Source organism: Mangifera indica, chromosome 9, assembly GCF_011075055.1.
Source record: "Mangifera indica cultivar Alphonso chromosome 9, CATAS_Mindica_2.1, whole genome shotgun sequence".
Lineage (NCBI taxonomy): Eukaryota > Viridiplantae > Streptophyta > Magnoliopsida > Sapindales > Anacardiaceae > Mangifera > Mangifera indica.
Genome location: NC_058145.1, coordinates 16,761,478 through 16,783,450, shown reverse-complemented (window position 1 = coordinate 16,783,450; position 21,973 = coordinate 16,761,478). Strand labels below are relative to the sequence as shown.

At 33.2% G+C, this 21,973-nt stretch overlaps 5 protein-coding genes and 1 long non-coding RNA gene across 6 annotated transcripts; 2 read left to right on the top strand and 4 right to left on the bottom strand.

The window, feature by feature from the left end:
• Positions 1 to 3,027: 3,027 nt before the first annotated feature.
• LOC123224923 (probable carboxylesterase 17) lies at positions 3,028 to 4,051 on the top strand. Its single transcript, XM_044648702.1, is given in 3 exon segments — positions 3,028 to 3,700; positions 3,703 to 3,801; positions 3,804 to 4,051. Coding segments are annotated over 3 exon segments (1,020 nt in total).
• Positions 4,052 to 7,621: 3,570 nt separating this feature from the next.
• On the bottom strand, positions 7,622 to 9,067 carry LOC123225285. Its single transcript, XR_006504119.1, has 2 exons — positions 8,742 to 9,067; positions 7,622 to 8,422 (listed from the first exon to the last, which is right to left on the bottom strand). It is a non-coding gene; the product is annotated as an uncharacterized LOC123225285 (long non-coding RNA).
• Positions 9,068 to 10,575: 1,508 nt separating this feature from the next.
• LOC123224685 lies at positions 10,576 to 11,561 on the bottom strand. The gene is made up of 2 exons (XM_044648373.1): positions 11,270 to 11,561; positions 10,576 to 10,911 (listed from the first exon to the last, which is right to left on the bottom strand). The coding sequence occupies exons 1-2, from the start codon at positions 11,478 to 11,480 to the stop codon at positions 10,712 to 10,714; spliced, it is 411 nt and encodes a 136-aa protein (XP_044504308.1). The 5' UTR covers positions 11,481 to 11,561; the 3' UTR covers positions 10,576 to 10,711.
• An 872-nt stretch (positions 11,562 to 12,433) lies between these two features.
• LOC123226345 (2-alkenal reductase (NADP(+)-dependent)-like) lies at positions 12,434 to 14,937 on the bottom strand. The gene is made up of 7 exons (XM_044650849.1): positions 14,689 to 14,937; positions 14,406 to 14,592; positions 14,134 to 14,300; positions 13,826 to 13,905; positions 13,038 to 13,164; positions 12,662 to 12,904; positions 12,434 to 12,451 (listed from the first exon to the last, which is right to left on the bottom strand). The coding sequence occupies exons 1-7, from the start codon at positions 14,935 to 14,937 to the stop codon at positions 12,434 to 12,436; spliced, it is 1,071 nt and encodes a 356-aa protein (XP_044506784.1).
• A 1,854-nt stretch (positions 14,938 to 16,791) lies between these two features.
• On the top strand, positions 16,792 to 18,301 carry LOC123226070 (30S ribosomal protein 3, chloroplastic-like). Its single transcript, XM_044650537.1, has 2 exons — positions 16,792 to 17,151; positions 17,891 to 18,301. The coding sequence occupies exons 1-2, from the start codon at positions 16,807 to 16,809 to the stop codon at positions 18,167 to 18,169; spliced, it is 624 nt and encodes a 207-aa protein (XP_044506472.1). The 5' UTR covers positions 16,792 to 16,806; the 3' UTR covers positions 18,170 to 18,301.
• Positions 18,302 to 18,450: 149 nt separating this feature from the next.
• Positions 18,451 to 20,756, bottom strand: LOC123226069. The gene is made up of 5 exons (XM_044650536.1): positions 20,309 to 20,756; positions 20,100 to 20,203; positions 19,850 to 20,021; positions 19,648 to 19,770; positions 18,451 to 19,572 (listed from the first exon to the last, which is right to left on the bottom strand). The coding sequence occupies exons 1-5, from the start codon at positions 20,492 to 20,494 to the stop codon at positions 19,027 to 19,029; spliced, it is 1,131 nt and encodes a 376-aa protein (XP_044506471.1). The 5' UTR covers positions 20,495 to 20,756; the 3' UTR covers positions 18,451 to 19,026.
• Between the last annotated feature and the right edge of the window lie 1,217 nt (positions 20,757 to 21,973).

Here is a 21,973-nt window from a genome sequence, read left to right as displayed (position 1 = left end):
CGAGAAAATGGCACCTCCTGAAGCTGCTTCAGAGCCCCCTGTCATTTCTTCTGATCCTCAGAATATTGAACAACAATTTCACTCTCAGATGCCAAATGATCAGATATATCTACAACACAGTTTGTGAAACAAGCCTGAAGTGCCTAATTAGTAACCGGTGCAATTCCCACCTCTAAACCCACAAACAGTTTCACTTGGCTCTATGCAATCTATGCAGTTCCCTAATCAGATCCCACAGAGATATCTGATTCACACACACAGCCTGGACCGAACCAGTTTATGAATTTGCCTTCCATGACTCATCGGCCAAGTCAATAACCAATGCATCCGATTCCAAATAACTAACTATCAGTGTTCAATCAAATCTGCAGCCTGCACCAATATGTGCCTGTCCAGCAAACAGGTATTGTATATGTTGCAAATGCGAACATGATTGCTTGGACGACTGGGTTATTTGATTGCTTTGACAATCCTGTGAATGGTCTGGCATTTTTATCTGATTTTTATTAGATCTGTGTGAAGAGAACATTGATAAATTAGTTTTTTTTTTCCATGTGTTTTCAGCTTTTGTGACATTGTGCAATCTTGCTCTCGTTTTAGTCTTAATATCCTGCAATTTGTTTGCTTAATTATATCCTTCTCACTTATATTTGATGCAGCCCGTGTAACAAGTGGGTTGATTTACATTGAACTGCATTTAGCTGGTCGACTGTCTTCAGCTATAATCAATAACCTGGGAAAGGGATGAATAATGGCAAGTAATGAACATAGAGCAACGTCTTGAATTTGATTTCTACAGGGAGCCATAGTGTACCAATTTTATTTGATCAATGTTAGCTTGTAGATGAATACACAAGTAAGACGTTATGGCAGAAATGACCAGCAGGATGAAAAAACCTGTCAATTTGACAGATCAAATGGACTACATAAAGTTTGGCAGCTTTGTGATCAATGTCACCAATTCTTAAAAAAATATACAAAAAGGAAAATATGATTGGGGTCCAAAGAAGATCTAGCCATGGGGCCAAGAATGGTTGACATCCTTAGTCCTTTTTGTATCCAGAAGCAACTCAGGTATCTAGTTAAGGGCTCTTGATACACAAACTTTATTCCAGCCCACACTCTTATCTAACTAACACACATGGAGGAGGCGGTCATGGGTCAAAAAAGAAGAGAAAAAAGAAGGGAATATTTTTGAAGAATAAAGATTGCAGCACCATTAAGATATCGATCCATGGGCTTGAAATACTTATTTTTGACGGAATTTGATTACGATGAATGAAAGGAATCTATACTTTCACCTGAAGAAGGTTAAGTAAATGAATATGATGCCCTAAAGATAATTTAAGTGGTAAAAAATAGGGTATACAAATAAAATAAATTTATTAAAGTCAAATTTTTGACTTATTTAATATAATGATTATAGAACTAATCCCAAAGTAAAGATTCGTCTATTATAGAAAAAAAGGGATATAACCCATCATTTAGCAGCTCCCCCTATAAGTTTTCATAAGATCACATTGTTTGAGATTCATATATTCTGGTGGCTCAACTTCCATGGATTGGAACTTTCACCAAACGTTTAAGTATTCTGTCAGGATATTTCATATGAAATCCTTAAAGATCTTCCTCCTGGGTACTTTTAAAGCAAGCAAGATCATTCTTCAAGCACTATCAAAAGTCTCTCATCTTTTAGGCCTACAAAAGAGCATTCTGCTTCTGTAAAATATGAATTGCTATGGTTGTAATGGTAAAGACTGGCATTTTTGTTAATTTTAGGCCAATGCACGCTAAGAATTAGTCAAAATTCAGCATGGTGACATGGTAAGCTTGAAGACTGTAACTTTCAAGATTCAAAATAGAATAAGTGCTGCTGTTATTATTAAAAAAATCACCCCATGTTTGCTTCACTTGGGTGAAACAGACATTTTTATACAGAAGCCTTCTTGTGACAAAAAAAAAAATATATAAATATATATATATATATATATATATATATATTTTAAATGATGATAATTTTATTCATATTCCAGTTCGAGCCAGAAATACTTTTATCAACGAAGTGATAAGGCATGAAAGAACTGAGAAATGAGATGTGGTTCAACTCAAAAAATGGCCAGAAAAATAGAAAATGAAAAAAAAAAAAAAAGGCTGACAAAATGTTTGTTGAAGGGTAGAAAAAAAAAAGCTTCATTTTTTATAAGGATCTATTTTCCTCCGAATTTGTAGAGAATTTAATCTAATTTTAATTATTTTTTAATTTAATAAAATCGATAAATATATTGTTTAATGAGATATTTGGATGGGTTCTACGAGATTATACCATAATTGTCCACTACACTTAATAAATTATATGATTTGGATTGATAGTAATATTGTATGTTTCGATTTTAAGAGTTATCAAAAGTAGAAAAACTTCTAGAGAAAAAGTTTATATGCGAGTATTTAACACATTTGTATTATAATTGTAAGTTTGATTACTATGTCTAATTACTCAAGCCTAAGGTTTAATGTCATCATTAAAAAAGGTTAGGATAAACCAGTCACCAAATAATTGAGGTAACTCTACAAATTCAAAAAACATAACACAGTCAAGTATTCATATAAACTTTAATTTTTAATTTAATGTTCTTCAATATATGCATTAATATAATACAATAAAATATCTAGAATTGATTATATTCATAGGGAAAATTGAATTGGGTCGATAAATATCTAGAATATATATAACAGAAAGTTATTAACCATTTCATCTAATCCAATTTAATTGAATTTCAAACTAAGATTGCATGCATCGAATCCAGCAGAAAATTCAATGAAGATATAAAGCAAAAATATTTCTTAATTGCCTTTCCTTTTCTCTTTATATTCTTCATCAATACTTCACATAATCAACTTAATTTATCTTTTTCCAAGTCAATAGCCCTTTTGACTCTTGTAATTCTTCTATATAAGGAGACATTTAAACATCATTATAACCATACATCTCAGTCATTCCAATTCCATTGTTGAATAAGAAGTGAAAAAATGGCTGCAGTTTTCTTTGATCCCAGGCTTAACCAGCTTCAAGTAGGCAAGAACAACCATGGAGTTATCGAAGAAATCGAAGGACTCATAAGAGTCTACAAAGATGGTCATATTGAGAGGCCTCTAGCCATCCCAAACGTCCCCTGCACCGCCGCATTAGTTGCTCGAGTGGCGGCAAAAGACGTTTTCATCAATAAGCACTCGAACTTATGGGGGCGGATTTATGTTCCGAGCTGCCCAGCAGGCGAGCTGCCTTTACTTGTTTACTTCCACGGCGGTGGATTTTGCATTGGCTCAGCCTCTTGGAGTTGCTACCATGAGTTCCTAGCCAATCTTGCTTCCAAAGCAGGCTGTGTGATTCTGTCCGTAAACTACCGCCTCGCCCCTGAAAACCGTCTCCCCGCCGCGTATGACGACGGCGTCAACACTCTCATGTGGGTTAAACGGCAGTCTTTAAACGTGTCCGGTGAGCACAAGTGGTGGATAAACCAGTGCAATTTCTCCAGCTTGTTCCTAGCTGGTGATAGCGCTGGTGCCAATATTGCTTATAATGTGGCTACGAGGTTAAATTCTGGCGGCGCATTTGATAGCAACAAGATTAAGCCATTGTGTCTCAGGGGTATTATACTGATCCAACCTTTCTTCGGAGGAGAGGCGAGGACTGCGTCGGAAAAGCTCAACTCGCTAATTCTGCGCTGACTCTATCGGCTTCCGATACATATTGGCGGTTGTCGCTGCCTTTAGGGGCTAATAGAGACCATCCATGGTGCAATCCTTTGGCAAATGCACGGCGAGGTTGCAGGAACTGAGGCTTCCGGCGGTGATGGTGTGCGTATCAGAAATGGATATACTTAAGGACAGGAATCTGGCGTTCTGCAACGCCTTGATCGGAGACGGCAAGAAGGTAGAAACGGTGATGTACAAAGGGGTCGGACATGCATTTCAAATTCTACATAATTCTCAGTTCTCTCAGGTCCGATTACAAGAAATGATGTCTCATCTCAAAGCGTTCATAAATCGATAAACAATATATAAAAAATACTGTAATTCTGACTAAAAAATAAAAATAAAAATAATATTTAATGTATCATATATATATTATTAACTTATAAAATAATATTTTATTTGCATTATTAAAATATTGTTTAATGAGTAATAAATTCAAATATCTTAATTGGACTGCAATTAAGCTAACATAAACTATTTATTCTTTAGCTCGAGTTAAACAAACTTGAAATTTATATATTTATCCTCAAGATAGAAATCATTTAATTCGAGTTTAATTTGAAAAATTATATTAAATATTATAATTTTTATTTTTTTTAATTATGTATTCTCATCTCCATATCAAAATAAAAGACTTTTAAACTTTTAGAGGTTTAATAATATTATACTTGAGTTAGATTTAAAAAATTATGTTAAATATCATAATTTATATATTTATCAATTATATACTCTTATTTTCATGCTAGAGTAAAGGGTTTTTAAATTTTTAGAGGTTGAATAATATAAATTGTGAGTTTACAAAATCTCTAGATTAACAAGAACAAACATGAGTTCCAAAACTTTTGCCATTTGTTTGGTTTCTTGTTTATAGTTTGGTAAATTCTATGAATATATGTTTTTTTTATAAGCCTATGTTCTTGATTTCGTATAAAATCTAAGATATATAGATTATTCTTAGTTTTCTTTTTAATTGTATCTTGGTTGAAACTTTAATACACCTTTAAAAATAAATAAGTAATATATTTTCGTTTGTACAAATTTTGTCGATTTGTAACTTTGTTGTTTTATATTGAATTTAGATTATACTTTAACTCTTGGCTAATTGTCTCATTAATTTTTGTTAATATACACATTTACATAAAAAAAATTAGAGTTTTAATTCCGTTTAGCAATAATTGAATCGACTCACGAGTCACTATACCTCAATCTCCAATGACTCGTTTGCCATAAAATGGATATCTGATTGAGTCTTTGCTCGGATCACCCATCTAACCCGATCAATCACGTTTGGTTAAAATATCCAATCTCGAATTCGAAGCGAGTTCAGCCCAGCTTTACTAGCTTGCTTCTTTTCCACCTAAAAAAAAAGGAAGCTCCACTTCACTAGAGGCTTCTTAAAACACTATGGAACTGGAGTTCGTTAGTCCGCGGATGGCGAGGAACTACGTGAGAGACAACGTGCCTCTCTCGCGATTAGGCGTACTTTTGGCGCAGCTAGAGTCTTTATTCGCCTCCTCATCGCAACAATCCTCGATCCACTTCTCTGCTTCGATCTCCTCTCTGATCTCATCTCCGCCATCGATGAAGAGCCCAAGGTCACTTGATCTAAACGCTGCGTTTTCTTTCTGCTCTCAGTTTTACGCCAAATGTGATTTTAACTGTACGACTCGATTCATTGCTTGTTATTCCTTTCACATTGTGCTTCTGCGTTTCTTTTAAACGATTGCATTTAATCTTCGTTGCTTTAAGCGTTGTCTGTGTGGGAAGTAGCAAATTATATTCAGTCTTAGCTATGTGTGCTGTAAACAGTTTTTATGTGTTTGTCCACCAGTTTTTGTAATTTGTTTGAATTGACTTTATGCTTTTGAAATTTATTGATTCAGGAGACTTCAGGTTTTGTCTTAATTGTTAAGCCATGGAAAGATTCATATATTTGATATCATTCAATCTTGGTGCCAAGGATTTATCTATCTCCAGGTTGTGTCTTATGAGTGGAAACATGCGAAATAGTCATTTGTTTCTTCATTGCCCTCTGGCTTTTAAATCTAGGCCAAAGGACTATTTCTCACCCAAGGTATGCTGTAATATCAAGTTCCCACCCAGGGTTTTGTTAAATTTAACTGGTCATGGGTAAGTGTTTGGTATTTCCATAATTAAAGGGTGAAAACTTGAGATTGCAGCATACCTTGGGTGGGAAATAGTCCTTTGGCCTTAAATCTATGGTTCAAGATTTTTGGAGATGCTGGTATGGATTGGGTTATTATGAATTTTTGTGTATCATTGTCTATTGAATTTCATAGAGAACTTGTGAAGGGGAGAAAACTCATGTCATTTGGAGGTACTATAAACTGCCTGTGATAGTCATTCAGATTTAAAAAAAAAATTATAATAATAGTAAAGGAATTTTTAAGAAGCTGAGGATGACGATGTGGAACTACCATAGGAGTCTGTTCATGCTCTTCTAAATTTCTGAATTCATAAATCCTGTTTGAGGGAGTCTTGGGTGTGGAGTTGCTGATTTGTTGTGTGTTTTGTCTTCTATTGATCCTCCTTTTGTGTGTGTCATATTTCAATCTTGTAGCATTGTTTAGTCATTTGTATTGCATAATTCTTTGTACAAACCTTGCAACCTAAATATATTTTTCAAAGATGAGGCATTTGTATATCTGGGAATGAGTGGCTCTTGAACCTATCAATGTATAAAATGGACATATAACAGTCGATGGTTTAACATCCACCTGTACCAGAGCTATTATGAAAACTCTAGTATTAATAAGTTGTAGTTGTTGGGTAATATCGTAACAAAATTAATATTATTTTAATAATTATTTAATATCTAAATTGAAAGTGAGAATTATTCAAATTATTAATAATAAAATATTATTGTAATTTTTCATCGACAAACCAATTAAATAACTCAAATAATAAAAGAAAGAACTATACACACCCGATACATATCAAGTCGAAGTTGATGTTGACCTCTAAATTATTGAAGATGACATGAACTATACATACATTCTAGGACTGCAGAGAATATTGTGTCTTATCAAAGATACAAATAGGCAAAGAGCCAAAGAAAGATCGATCCACAAATATACCAATCATCTTATCTTCTATTTTATGACAAAAGGCTGAATGGTCAGTCAATAAGCCAAGCGACCATCCATTAAAAAGAGCAGGATATGACACAGCCACTAGGGCAAGCAGGGGCTCAAGTTCCCACTGAATTTTGAATCCACTTGTATTTGATTTTCTTATTTTGAAGTACCACATGCATTTTACTTTGTTTCTTTTGTTATCCTTAAATAGATATTAAATACAAAATTATTTTGTACACAAAGATTCATTACCAAAATTTCATGAATTAAAGAGTCAATTTAACTTTATGATTAATAAAATTAAATGTTATCCTAATTAATGTTGATTCATTGTCCTCAAAAGTTATGTGAGCAATTTTTAACACATTTGTTAATTTCACATGACACAACATAAAAAAAAATCGAATTAAGATTGAATTTTTAAACATAAAATTTGTTTCGGATCAACCCTATATAATTTGAAACTAAATTGGGTGGTATTAAAGTTAACACGAAAGTAATTTAAACTAACTTGAATATTTAGAAAAATATTATTTTGGCATAATTTGTTAAAGACAAATTAAAGAAATGATAAAGTACGAGTATCAATAACAGTTAAAATTTTATCTATTACATATAATTGTGGCATAATTAATCTATACAGTTGTAATTACTCGTATTCGGCGTTATATAGAAAAGTCACATTTATGAAGTAATAAATAACAAAGATAAAGGCACATACAAAATAACATCAACCACACCTTCACTACCCATAGCAACAAACCGGCATCTAAGCAAAAATGAATTTACTATTCATTAACAATTCAAAATCTCAATCACATGATTGAGGAGTACACGAAAGACATAAAATTATTAAGGTTCTAAGGTGGTTTACATTTATTGTGAAACATTAAGGAACAATTTTACGAGTTCAATGAAGGTTTAAGGTCAAGAATCTAAGTTCTATAAAAGTCCAAAATTGAAGTTGTCTAACCCTTTAACCCTTTCATCCTTCAAAAATGGGCTCAACAAAAAATCATGATTGAAATTCAAGATCGATTAATCTCCTAATCCTTAAAATATGATCGCAGTGATGAACTGAGGTTGAAATTACTTGAATATTTATCCTTGAAACTTTTAAAAAATAAATTTAATACAAGTTCGAGGTCGAGGTTATGTAACCCTTTAACCCCCAAATCCTCAAAAAATTGATTCAAAGAAGGTTCAAGATTAAAGTCACTTGATTACTTAATCTCTTGAACCTTAAAAAATTATTGCAATGAAGGTCCGAGGCCGAGGTTCTCAAACCATTTAACCCCATGGTCCTTCAAACACACAAGCTACGCATTATATCTTGCTCAAATGAATATTCCAAACAAATTTTCATGGGTAACTTTCGGCATCCCTTGCCTGTTGTAAGAGAGGAGAAAAAAGAGAAAAAGATAGAGTGAGAAGAAGTATATAATTTGTACGTTTCACTATTACTTACTTACATACATACATATTTATGTATGTATGTATAACACAGTTGACACAGTCGATTGAATGCGAGGATAAAGTCCATATGACACTTTCCACATTAACATAAGAAACTGGAAGAAAAAGAGAAAGAAAAAGAAATGTTAAACCTGTTAATAGAAAAAATTACCCAAAAAAACCTTGGATATACCAATAATTGAACTAGAAGAAAACAAGAAAATAGGAAGCTTCTTTATGAATTATGCAAATCAAAACATTCTTGGAAAACCCTAATTTTCTCGTCAGATTGGACTGTTCATATAGTTAGAGCTGTTTGGCACTTAATATCTATAAAAACAGTGAAATCTGTAATAATTTTTTTGCAAAAATTAGCTTTAATTTCGACCTATTCAGAAACTCATCTGACATTAAAGAAATATAATTAACTCATACCTGCTTCTTCTGTATCTTTAGAACAATTTTTTTCCTGGCACGATCTCTTTTACCTCCTCCTCCTCCGCAATGCTTGTTAGCAGTTTCAGTAAAAGAGATAGAGCTGAGATCGATAAATGGATTCTTCATTGAGAATTTCATATGTATAAAGTGCATATATGCAATGGAAGAGAAATCAAAGGAGAAAAAGTAGAAATAGATAAATTTATCTGTGGATTCTTAAGTGAAGCTTGAGCTTGATTTATAGTCAGCGTGAGGGAGTAAGGAGGATGCGTTTCGGAGCTGGTTGCCAAGAAACGTTTTTATTATTATTATTATTACTTTACTCATTTAGGTTGTTTTGAAAAGAAATCTATCATTTATCATGACTTCATATAATATAAATAAAATTATATGTATTTATAATAAATATTAAATTAAATAATAATAATAATAATATATTTTTATATAATTAAATAATTTTAAATAAATAATTATATAATAATATATTACCATTACTCTATTTACGAGGATTTAAAAGTGATAAATGATTCACACTGCACTGACAAACTCAGTCTACTGTCTTTTCAATCTACTGAACAACCCTAAAAACCACATATCACTACTGCCAATCAATGCTCGACATTGCCTTAATCTTTAAGAACATCGGGGCCCTCACAATAACGACAATGAAGTCATTTTCTAGGATGAGAACAACCATTAGACAAAGTTTTGTTAATGGTGAAGCCGAGACATTGGAGTGATCCAAGAAAAGAGGATGAGCTCAAACAAGAGATTATGTTTAAACCGACCAACAATATATCAGACTCAGCCTTTTAAATGGGCACAAATCACAATTCCTGTAGGAAATTGTCGTTGTCACTGTTACAAATAATGGAATATTGTGCTGTTCACCTTAATTCTGTCACATGTCAAATTCAAACTCTGAATTTTGATTCTTCTTTTTCACGTGAATAGCTTCGACTTTGGGTGCATAATTCACGTGGACCGGCTCCACCCCCTTGATTGCGATAGATGATGGAGACGAGAAAGAAAGAAACCAAACACGTCATTATTCATCAAATTACTTTAAAATTATTTTACGTAAAAAAAAAAAAAACCTTAAAATTAGAACAAGGCAACTTCTACACGCAATTCCTTAGAGAATATATGCATAGAATTCAAAAAATACAAATCAATCAAAATGGAGATGATTTGTACACTCCTTGTCCACACACACAGTCAATTTCCACAACATGCAGGTCTCTCAATGGGGTCGCACAAGCCCAAGACCCAGCGTTTGGTCTTAAAAAATTTTCTTTTTATCGAAACAAATTCAAGTCTTGGGTGAATTGGACCAAAAATTTTGTATTTTAATTTATTAATTCAGGTATAGACAAAAACTATTCGGATTTTATAAAACGACATATGTAAGGACAAATAATGGGGTATGACTGTTTGTTTGAATAATTTGTATTTTTCTTAGCTTTTTTTCACTGCTTCAACTCCACAACAATTCGCCGAAGTTTTGAGCAAGTCAGACTTAATTCAACAAGCTCAATTCACAAACCTAAGATATAATTTAGTGATACTAACAAATATGCACCACTGATAAACCTTTATTTTGACATCAGTGATATTGAAGCAGTGTCAAACCTAAGAGGGGTCAAAGTTGTTCAATTATTGGTTTAACCATCGATTTAATTTTGAAATTACGTTAACATTTTGATTAGGCCACCTAAATTATAATTACATAAATGTTAATCATAATTGAAAGTTATATTCTAGACAAAATCGAAGAATTCTTGTCAAAAGAAATATATGTGATGCGTATTATTCGAGCAACGGGAGAATATGGAACAATGATAAGACAATATTTGATTGAAATATATAATGAAAACAAATCATCGCCTTCCCCTCTCTATGATTCTGCAAACACTTTCTTCTCTTGACAAAAACTTGTATTCATGTACCAAGCGTTACACGTTAGTTTAAGCCTTCTCCTCAATGGAAGACGGAACTGAAATTGCACTTTGACTTGGAAGTGAATTGGAACCTGAATCGGAATTGAAATTGGAATCGGATTTGGGATTCATTTTAGGAGTCCGTTGCTCAAGTGATGTTGGTTCCGGTGCTGGAGCCTTCACCAAAAACTGCCGTGGAATTTCTAGAACTTGCTCTTGTTGTCCCACTGCAACAAAATCAAACCTTTTTTTCAGAATAAATCAAAAGTGAGGAGGGTTGGATATGATTAGGATCAAGCATGGATAAGACTTAGTTTAAACTTGACAAACTAAAACTCAAACCCAAGATCAAAAATAATTTAACTTTAAATTCAATTTAATTTGACTTGAATTTAAATATCTTATAACTTGACTAATTAATGAAACAAATTCAATCATTTACTCAAACTCTGTTTATTCAATCTGAACTATGGTTCAAATTTGAAGAAAATCCCACATCAAGTCTAACCCTAAGGGTGAGTGGGCTCATAACGATGGAGAACAACCAATTCAGAATAAAGAAACAAAAAGACAAAAACAACTTACTAGAACGGAAGCAGCCAGTGCCACCCATTGAAGGAGCACATTTAAAGAAACAAAAGATGGAGCAATCGTAAGGACTTGCTTTCAATTCCTCATGACAATAATTTCTGCATCTTTTGTAACCTTCATGGAGGGCCTCGTTGCCCACAATAAGAACTGCCATAATACAAAACCCTAATATTAACCCACAATCACTTTTCTTATAAAAAGCCATCGCTAAAAGCTCTAGCTGTAATTTAATCGATCAAATCAAAAGTGATTTGTGTTTTCGGGTTTGATTTCATTGTGAATTGAATCTGTATTTATACATGTTAGAACAGCATTGAAAATTTGTTAGGGTTTGTTAAGGAACAGGTAAACATTTTTAAGAGCGGTGGACAACAATTCTATATTTAACTTATGACGGGTCAACATTGCTATACGAACAAAGTTCTAGGTTTTTTTAATCTTTCTTTGCTATTAATAACGAAAAATTATTTACATATCTCTCATCTTTGGACGCATATTTGTTATTGTTCAATTACAGCTGAGCAAAGAGGTGCTTGATTGTGGTTCTTCTATTATGTGGAAAATAATTTAGTCTTCTAATATTACCTACCGCAACCACCCCAATTATAGAGAGTTTTGATCATCAATAATAATATATGTATGATAGATAATGAATTAGTATAAATAAATTTACGTTTTATTATATGATTTACTCATCTAATTGTTTATCTATAATTAAAAGAGATTGAATAATATATACCTGGTGAGGTGAGTATTAATAAGTATTTTGACCTATTTTCTTTTTTTCCCAGCCCAAGAGAATTCATTGTAGTGTTCGAGCTCGACAACAACAGACAAATAGAGAGTGACAATTTATAATGACAATGATTTGTTTATAGTAATAAACGGTGACAATGATTGTGATTGCTATACCAGCCACACAATTCAGAAATTTATAACAATACAAGTAATGAAAAGAGAACTGTTACAATGGTAATAATGTGTCAATTTTGAAATTATATAAATGACAACAATGGAGTAACAGGGAAGGGAATAGAGCAACCATGAACAAGTGTTGGTGGTGAAGACAAGAGAAGTGGATTTGACTGAAGAGGAGAAATAAATTTTGATATTATATTATTATCTCTATTAATTCAATGTAATACAATAAAATAGTGTTTAAATCTTGTTTCTACTCTAGAATAAGACCGAATTTCAGAATCAGAGATAAACCAATATATCGATATTAATTGTTGTGATGATAGTATTTAAACAATGCTTATTATATAAATTGTTTATGTGGATGTGAAATCCGTATCCAACAACATTATTTGAAAACATGACTGACTGTAAGAGATGCAAGCTGAATTCTGAAGGATAACAGGTGGAAAGTACTAAAGAATTAACTTGAATCAAGACCTTGCCTATATTAGAGCTTGAGAACATGGATCCTAAGCTCTCCAAGAAGCTCTCAATTCCGTTATAAATAACATGTTTTGAAATAATTTTGCCTTGTTTTATGTAGGTCTCCATCTCCTTTGTAAAATCACCGAATCTATGATCCAATGAACTCATCAAATACCCCTCCATTTTTACCTCTTTACCAACCATGTTCAACAGATTCCTTATCCCATCTCTCTCCTTCCAAACCTACAACAAATATACAAATGTTTACATATAAATTAGCATGCATCCATGTGCATGGAAGATTTACATACATACATACATACATACATACATACAAATTATATAAATATATATTGAAATATGATATTGGTGCCACCTTATTATATTGAGATATCATTCCACAGAGGACGATATGGGCCTTGTGGTTGACGTGGTTGAGAACAGCCTCTAGCATCTTACCTCCAACATTGTCAAGGTAAAAATCAATGCCATCAGGACAATACCTGTAACATTCAGGATACGTTTGGTTTGGATAATGTTTTATTACCAAAATAAAAAAATTATTTTGAAGATAGATTACTTAAAAGATTATTGGGTACTATATTTGATAAAATTTGATAGGTATAAATAATTATTATGTTTGGTTAAAGGTAATAAAATATTATTAGTAAATTATTTTACTTAAATGTCCTTCAATATAATTATTTTTAAATATTTATTATATTATTTATCATATTAATTAAAAATAAATTTATTTTTGTCTCAAAAAATTAATAAATAATAATATAATTATAATAAAATCAAAATTACATTGGTAATCTTTAAATACCTAAGGTGAATGTGGTAATCAGATTATCACATATATTACCTGTCACGTCAGCATTAATAATAAAATATTACTGTAATTTTTTATTACTGACAAACCAAACAAAGGAATAAAGATAAATTATCAAAATAATCTTCAAAAATCAGAACCAAACCGCCCCTCAAGATAATTTGTAAATACTTTACGGATATTAAAATGTAATATTACTATTTTAATATAATACTAGTGGCAGTGCATTATTGTGAATCTACATTAATCTTGACAAGGTCTCTCAAAGTACTTGTCATCAAACTGAGAAATATGTACTGAAAGAGGAAAAATGGTCATAAAAGTCTTACTTGCTTAAGGCAGCATCAAATGATTCTGATGCATTATAGTTGAATGCATCATCATATCCGATCTCCTTTAAGAGCTCCACCTGAGAATTACACATTACACAAGAAATCAAATTAATGAAATATTCCAATTAAACTTCTCAATTACAGGTTTACAGTAGCTATACATCTATATAAAATCAAGCCAGGCGATCATATAGACTTGAGCAATAAATAGATACAGATAATGTGTCATATAATTAAAAATTATATGATGACATATTATCTATATATTCATATTGTGTATATATAGTTTTTATTGTATAGCATACCTTTTCATCCGTTCCTGTGCTTCCAATGACATTACAACCTTTGAGTTTAGCCAACTGTCCGGCATGCATACCGACACCTCCGGCAGCCGCTGATATAAACACATTTGAGCCTGGTTTTGGGTTCCCTATCATCTTAAGTGCCACCCATGCTGCATATCCAGCTACCCCTGTACATAATGAAATCTTCATTTCTCTATTATACAACATGTAAATTTCCGGAACCCAGAAGCTGCATATATCAGAAAAGAGAGAAAAAAGGAATTTCCGATTACCTAAAGTGCTAAGATAGTCTGTAAATGGAATTCCTGGCCCTGGATCAATATTCTTGAAACGTAACTGAGATGGTTGCACCATTGAATATTCAGCTACTGGCATAACGGGACTTGGCACAAAATCACCCCCTGAATAATTACTTTCCTTCGACCGAATCACTCTTCCAATACCATATGAAAATATCACCTGCATTTTTTTTAACTACTGTGATAAATGAAACACAAGCAGATCGATGAATCCCTTTTGATTAAATTTATTAAAGTAAAAGTGGATGATTTGGACCTGGTTAATCTGGAACTGGGGAAGGCACAAACCGTCATCAATACCAGTCATAATGGCGCGTAGATATGGATCAACGGAGATGTAGAGGATCTTAACCACTACGTGGTTTTCATGGATGGATTCATCGGCCAGAGATATACTGAAAGTCCGGAGTTTAAGATGATCAGACGTTGGAACACCTTCTGGTGCATGGGCTGCCAAGTACCATTCTCTGCTTTCAATTGTTTCTACCTTCTCCTGGCTGCCCATTTTTTGTGTTTGGTCTTTTAGAAATGGCTTTAGATATTACTGTGTTGTGTCAGTGAGATGTTTTCCAGATGACTATGAGTCTATAACTCTCTGAATATAAGGATATGCCATTAATCTGAATGATCAATTATCACATGGTTAAGAAGGAATCAAAATCAATACAATCCAAATAAAGAGAATTATTATCACATGATTCATATGTAATGGGTAAGTTTGAAAACTTAATAGTAAAGAGGATCGTTATAGTTTCAAGGATATCTTAAATAATAAAATTATGTATACAATTTTATATATAAACAATTATATATCATTATGTGATTAAATGTTATTTTATCTTTAAGTTATAATTATTCAATCATATAATGATACGTTTTTATTTATATATAAAATTATGTACATAACATTATTCAATTTGAAATTGTAATAAGAAATAAAGAATATATTACTCATTTTATCATGAGTATGTATGCATAGTTTAATTTTTGTAACATTCAAGGTAATTTTTGCTATAGGTTTTGATGGAGAGAGATGGGATCAGAAATCTGTTGAACATGGTTGGTACAGAGGTAAAAATGGTGGGGGTATTTGATGAGTTCATCAGATCATGATTTAAAAAAGGAGATGGAGACCTACATAAAACAAGGCAAAATTTGTTCAAAACATGTGATTTATAATGGAATTGAGAGCGGTTCCTGGAGGGCTTACGAGCCATCTTCTCAAGCTCTAATATGTGCAGCAAGATCTTTATTCAAGTTAATTCTAAGGTGTAATGTTTTCCACCTACGGATTTCACACCCATATAAACACTTCATACAATAGGTATTATTTAAATGTTGTCATCACAGCTATAATATCTTAGATCTAATAGTCCACTCTATTGTCAAGATATTGTTTACTCTAAATACACAGTGTAACATAGTTTTGTTTTTGGGTTTTACAACTCAAAACAGGTATTAATATCTTAAGAAACTCACATGCTATTTAAACAAGTTTCATCTTCTCATTTCTAGGTGATATAAGATATATAAGCAAATCTAATATCTCTCATGTGTTTTGTTAACGTGGGATTTATCTAAATATGTCATAATAACAATTAATAACAATATATGAGTTTTTCTGTTGTTATGAAATTGGGTCTTATTCTAAAACAGGAGCCAGAGCCAGAGCCAGATTCAATGGCAAATAAACAATACTTTTATTGTATTAGATTGAATAGAGGTAACAATACGATCTTGAAGCTGAGATTTCAACTATTGATACCTTATTTGCAAGTTATAGTACTAATTTAATTAGCTTATTTTTTTACATGTAACCCCAGAAAGAGTATGTGCACATGACAAAACTGACAACTTTGTTTATTAGAACAATATAATGGCTATTTTCACTTGTTACTTTTGCATGAATGACAATTTTTTTTGTCAACTTCTATCATAAAAATGCATTCAAGTGATAATACTTGTTATCTTATTGTTGTACTAGGGAACAAATGAAAAACCATAGCAAGCCCGAGATCTCCCACAGAGCTATTGTTAACAAACTTCATTTTGGTTAAATTTTTGTGTTTCACCAACTTTGTGACATCTCAAATGCACGAAGATTTACAAGCTCGCTCTTTGTATTTTTAATAAAAAAGGAAAAAAAAAATGTGAGCGGAAGATAAGTATATGAAGTAATTAAGTTGACATCATTATTTGGTTATATTATTAGGGGATGTAAATGATATAAACTTTAATATATATCCTAAAAATAACAAATTATCATCCAACTTTGATGGATGGGTGGTAAATAGACATTTTAAACTTAATGGGTGCGATTTGTTATGTCATCAAAAGTTTGGAATAACCTAAGAAAAGTGACCCGATCCCTGAAATGGGGCCGACCCGTTTCCTTTTCCCCAGCCTTCATTACAGAATTCTGGCTGCTCAAAGATGGCGTCTTTCACATAGGCACTGTCGCACTCTTTCTAATCATCGCAAGATGTTGTCGATGTCGTTTCAACCCCCCACAACAACAACCAGAAAAAACTTGCTTTCCAAAAACCTTCTCTTTGAACCCTTTATCAAAACCTCAGTCTATCTCAAACCGCATTCACAAAGCCCTTCCACAAAACGATTCAAACTCAATTTATCTTCTTCATTGCCGATAGTTGATCCAATACTCAACCAACAGCCTCATGTAGATGACTCTGACTTCAATTTCCCATCACAGAAACAGGTTAGATTGTTTATATGTTTTGTGGGTCTGACATTACAAGTGGGTTTTTTTAATACAAAAAAATTCAGTATTATTTATGCTGTTTGGTTACATAGAAATTGCAGGAAATGAAAGAGAAATCGGACATGACAGTTTTGTTACAATTGCTTTTGTTCACCAGAGAAGGATTTATTTTATTTGGTTTTGTGAGTTAAGTCGGACGAGCGCTTTTACTGAAATTGGTATTGCTTGAAAAGAAAATATATTTTTTGATAGCTTTAAGCACTTCAACCAGACACAACTAAGTAAACTAAAGGCTAAAGCGCTTTTCTCCCATGGGCAATCAAAAGAGAGAGTACTTCAAGGCTTGAACCTAGAAACATTTTTTGTTTTTTGAGTTTAGTTCTCTTTCATTATGAAATCCTTAACAATGGAAGGTCTGTTGCGGGAGCAATACAATGTCTGGGGTTTGTGTTTCTATGTTTTTCTTAGTGGTTTTGAAAGAACCCATAATGCTACTAGTTTTTTGTTGGTGATTTTATTTTACTGTTTTGGTTCAGTTGGAATTGGAAGTAAAATTTGGATTTCTTCTGTATTTTGATTGCAATATATACTTTTATATAAATTGTGTTGGCTTGCCTACTAACAGTGGGAAAGATAAAGAATCTTAAGCTTTAAATAATTAATACTCCAGAATGAAGCATTACTGAAAAAGCAGTTTACTTTTGGTGCTTATTTATGTGGTTTCTTGTTACTGTAGAAGCTTGGAGTATTTGTGAAGCCAAATAAGAAACCAAGGCTTGTATTGAAGTTCATTTGGATGCAAAATAACATTGGAGTTGCACTAGATCAAATGATACCAGGACATGGAACAGTCCCTTTGAGTCCTTATTACTTTTGGCCACGGAAAGATGCCTGGGAAGAGCTTAAGGTTATGCTAGAGAGCAAGCCATGGATTTCTCAGATGGAGAGGATCAACCTCCTCAATCAGGCTACCGATATCATCAACCTGTGGCAAAATGGCAGTGGCAATTTGTAGAAAGTTTTGGTTAGTTTGTGTTATAGTCTGATAAATCCTGAAGGCCAGGTTTGTTTTGTGAGATGTTGGGAATTTTTGGGACTTTTGTATTTCTCGTGTTAAATTTAAGCGGAATCAAGTTTTGTTTACTTATTCCTTGCTGCGAAACGTGTGCTTAAGTCAGTTGTTGCCTTGATTATGTAACTTCAATGAACTTCGGATAAGAAGTTTTTTTGAGCCTTACAAAAAATTTCTTTACAATGTCTCAAATGTTTATGCACAATAATCACCTCTCTGAAGAATGGACTGTGAATGCACAATACTTGCATTAGCGTATTACTGTCACTTTCCTCATACTGAACGCAGTATGACAAACGACAACTTAAAATTTCCAATGTCTTTGTTTCCAACCACAGTCTAGATTTACAGCTGCAATAACAAAATAAACTAAATAATGCAGTAATAGAGCTAAGTATGAAATCTGGCTAAGCAAAAATTGAATTTTTGTAGCACATAAAACTAAACGGTTTTTCGTATATTCTGATTTCGTATTGTCCTCATTGAAAATTGCTTCCAGTGTGTGCTTGAATATTGTTCATGTAATTGCTTTCTAAAGTTCAAGCCTCCTCTGCATAGATTTTACCATAGAAAAATCCTGAGTTTCTGGTGAATCCAGTTTTGGAGATTGGTGAGAAAGCTTGCCATCTATTCCATCAACTAAAAGACATTGATCATCATCTCCATTATTCTCTCTAAAGTGTTCGTACACAATCATGGGCAAGCTAGGCTTCCTGTTAGAATTCATAACATCATGTTTTTGCCATGGCAAATTGTCCTAGTTCTTTTCTGTGTCATTATCAACTTCATTTGAAGCTGCTTCATTTCCCTTGTTCTGGATACTGTTTTCTCATAACGTATCCTCTCCCTGCATTCCTTTCATTTTGTTTCAATTCTTTGAGATGAATCTCATCACTATTTTCAACCATGTTTTCGCCTTCTGATTCTGAGCCAAGGTTGTCCACGGGCTGCATTTTGTTGAAGTACAACCGATGATTAGAACCTTCATCTTCCTCTATGACTGCATATTTGTCCCTTTGAAGATTTGGTGTCGATGACAGGTAAGATACAGAACCAGTACCTTGTGGATGACTAGAACCACCAACACCGCCATCATCATCTGAATCATTGTCCTGTGATTCAGACCCTAAGAGTTCTATAGCAGCCCTTGCTGCCACAGCCGCATAAGCAGCCCATTCAAAAGCATCTTGAGCAGCTGTAGCCACATCTCTGTATTCCTTTCTTGTTTTCAAAGATTCAGCAAAGTTTTCCTCCTGTTCCAAATCTGCAAACAAATTCTCTGTATCAACACCGAGCTTTGCATCATCAAAGGTAGCTGATTCATTAGGCCCCTGTTGCTTTTGCCCCTACAAACATAGGAAATAATTACTTAGCAATGAAACAGTAATTAAAAGGTTCTTCAAGTATGCAAGTTTCCATACCTTGACAGCAGTCCCAACATCTTCCTCCAAATGAAGAGTGACACCAATTTCTGCAGAAATCTCCTTGAGTGCTTTCAATCTGCTCTCCATGCTAGGCTGTTGAGACGACAACTTCTGCACAATCTGTGAAAATCCACAGAGCAGCCCTTAATGTAAGAAAGTTAATATAAATCAAATTCTAAACCTGCAACTTTTTGAATACCCTAGGATTGACTTCACAGTTGTTTCGTAATTCAACTGCACGAGCGGCAAATTCTTTCCCAAACCTCAACGTCAACATCTCCCGAATTTTCAGCAACTCAGGAAACTCCCCACACCTTGAAGATGCAAAGATCAAGCTCGATACTGCCTCTCTCAGCTCTTCAGGACATTCCCTGTGTAAAATATTATCGCACATCAATCAAAATCTCTCTCAATATTCAAAGAATTAATCTTAAAAGATAGCTACGGACTTGTTATTCTGAATGAGCATGACTCTTTCAATCAGTAGGTGGCAGTAATTTTCTATCATAACAAGCACGTCCAGCATGTTCTCCTCTTCAATCACATACTCAGCCTGTAAAAAAGGAAAAAACAAGTCTGTCCTTTAAAATTTATACACAAATTCAATACACGTATTGCATAGAGTTGAAAAGGGTCGAGAGAGAAGACGGTGACTAACACGAAGAAGAGCTCGTTCATGGAGGCCGAGGTTAAGTAGCTCGATAACATCAGATCTTGCATGGGAAAATCGAGCTTGGCGCTGGTTCTTCATTATAGCATCTCTTGAAAGAGCAAGTTTAACGATGGTTTTGAATTTAGAGGCTTTGAAATTCCTTCTAAGCAACACGTCCAGCATCCTTCCCATATCTTCTTCACTCTCTGTGTTTTACTTCAGCTTGTAACTTGAAACCCCAAAACTCAAAACAAACAAAGTACTGGTACCAAACACAAGAAGCAGATGGTTTGCAGTTGCAGAACCGTAGAAGGAACAAATTCTTTTAAACAACTGAAAGAAACCCCTGGATTCTGAATAGTTCCTGGGATGTTGGTCCAGCCTTAGCATATAAGGGCGGCAAAATGTCTAATCTAGACAAAGTATAATTCGGATCTGCCATTTCATTTTAACTTTGTTCGTATCTGCATTTGTTTATGTTTTTTTTCAACACTAGGACAAGGAATCGTTTTATCTGTTTTTTGAGGCCGGAAGACTTTTTCCCACCCAAGGCACAATAAAATCCCAAATTTTTACCGTATAATTTTAAAAACCCAATCACCTATTTATAAATAAATATTTATTAAAAATTTTAGTTAAAATTAAGATTAAAATCGTTATTTATTAAAAAATTTTAAATTTTTTTTTCAAATTTAAAAATTTTACAATTTTCTCTATCATCCTAAAATTTAAAAACTAACAAATATCCTACTAAAATTGGTTCCTTTTCTTTCCATCACCAATTCACTGTTTTTGATAGTCAACAGTCCTCCCTCTTGCCTTATATATCCCTCTGATTACTCTTCCTTTCACTCCAGCCGTTTTTGGATTGGACCAATTTCGGCTTAAGCTATGGAAACAGTGTGAACCATGGCCATCCCGATTTGTGGGATAAGTGGTTTGGCTGTCAGGTTACTCCAATCAAACCAATACATTGATGATGACTGGAACCTAACTCTTGCTAGTGAATGTTTGACCAATAAGGTTAAATTCAATTCTAATATGTAATGATTAAATAACAGTATACATGAATGATCATTAGTCAACACAAATCGACCTTTCATTGAATCAATATCGGTCTGAATCTCAAATCATTGGGGTCGAAATTACTATTGTAGTCTTTAGTTGGGGCTGTTTAATATAATAAAATTAATTAAATATTCCTCCCATTGCAATTGAATTCGTCATTCAAATATTGAAATAATAAATTCAAATTTTACTTCTCTTAAAATCAACATAGAGAAAGGAAATTCTTGAAATGCTTTTACAATATTAAAGAAGACATGAGATTGAAAAAATAAATGATTCCGATTCCGAAAAACTACAGATAAAAGATTAATTCTTGGAATGAAGAGGACCAGTTCCCACCACAACTTATTAAATCAAGATTTCAACTGCTGGGAGCAGCAAAAAATTAGAAATTGAGGCACTTTTTCTGTCATTGTCAAAAATGTAACTTCTAGTTTCTTTCAAAGGAAAATAAAATGCCAAGCCTACAAGAAATTCTATAGCTGACAAAAACTGGGCGGAGGCTAGAGGCGTCCCTGGTTAGGTGCTTGAGATGTTTGCCACCCACAGCAGCCGTGACTTGTCTGTGATGGAGATTTTAGTGGTCCTGAAATAGTTTTCTTG

Bases quoted from the DNA above. Each gene is read 5' to 3' on its own strand.
- LOC123224685 (XM_044648373.1), bottom strand. From the start codon at position 11,480: ATGGCTTTTTATAAGAAAAGTGATTGTGGGTTAATATTAGGGTTTTGT. The intron at 10,912-11,269 runs GTAAGTTGTTTT...ATTTTGTTGCAG, and splicing joins CACTGGCTGCTTCCGTTCTA to TGGGACAACAAGAGCAAGTT.
- LOC123226345 (XM_044650849.1), bottom strand. From the start codon at position 14,937: ATGGGCAGCCAGGAGAAGGTAGAAACAATTGAAAGCAGAGAATGGTAC. The intron at 14,593-14,688 runs GTCCAAATCATC...AAAAAAATGCAG, and splicing joins CCCAGTTCCAGATTAACCAG to GTGATATTTTCATATGGTAT. The intron at 13,165-13,825 runs GTAAGACTTTTA...TGAATGTTACAG, and splicing joins TTTGATGCTGCCTTAAGCAA to GTATTGTCCTGATGGCATTG.
- LOC123226070 (XM_044650537.1), top strand. From the start codon at position 16,807: ATGGGGCCGACCCGTTTCCTTTTCCCCAGCCTTCATTACAGAATTCTG. The intron at 17,152-17,890 runs GTTAGATTGTTT...TTGTTACTGTAG, and splicing joins ATTTCCCATCACAGAAACAG to AAGCTTGGAGTATTTGTGAA.
- LOC123226069 (XM_044650536.1), bottom strand. From the start codon at position 20,494: ATGGGAAGGATGCTGGACGTGTTGCTTAGAAGGAATTTCAAAGCCTCT. The intron at 20,204-20,308 runs GTTAGTCACCGT...CCTTTTTTACAG, and splicing joins ATGAACGAGCTCTTCTTCGT to GCTGAGTATGTGATTGAAGA. The intron at 19,573-19,647 runs GTATGGAAACTT...CTATGTTTGTAG, and splicing joins ATGTTGGGACTGCTGTCAAG to GGGCAAAAGCAACAGGGGCC.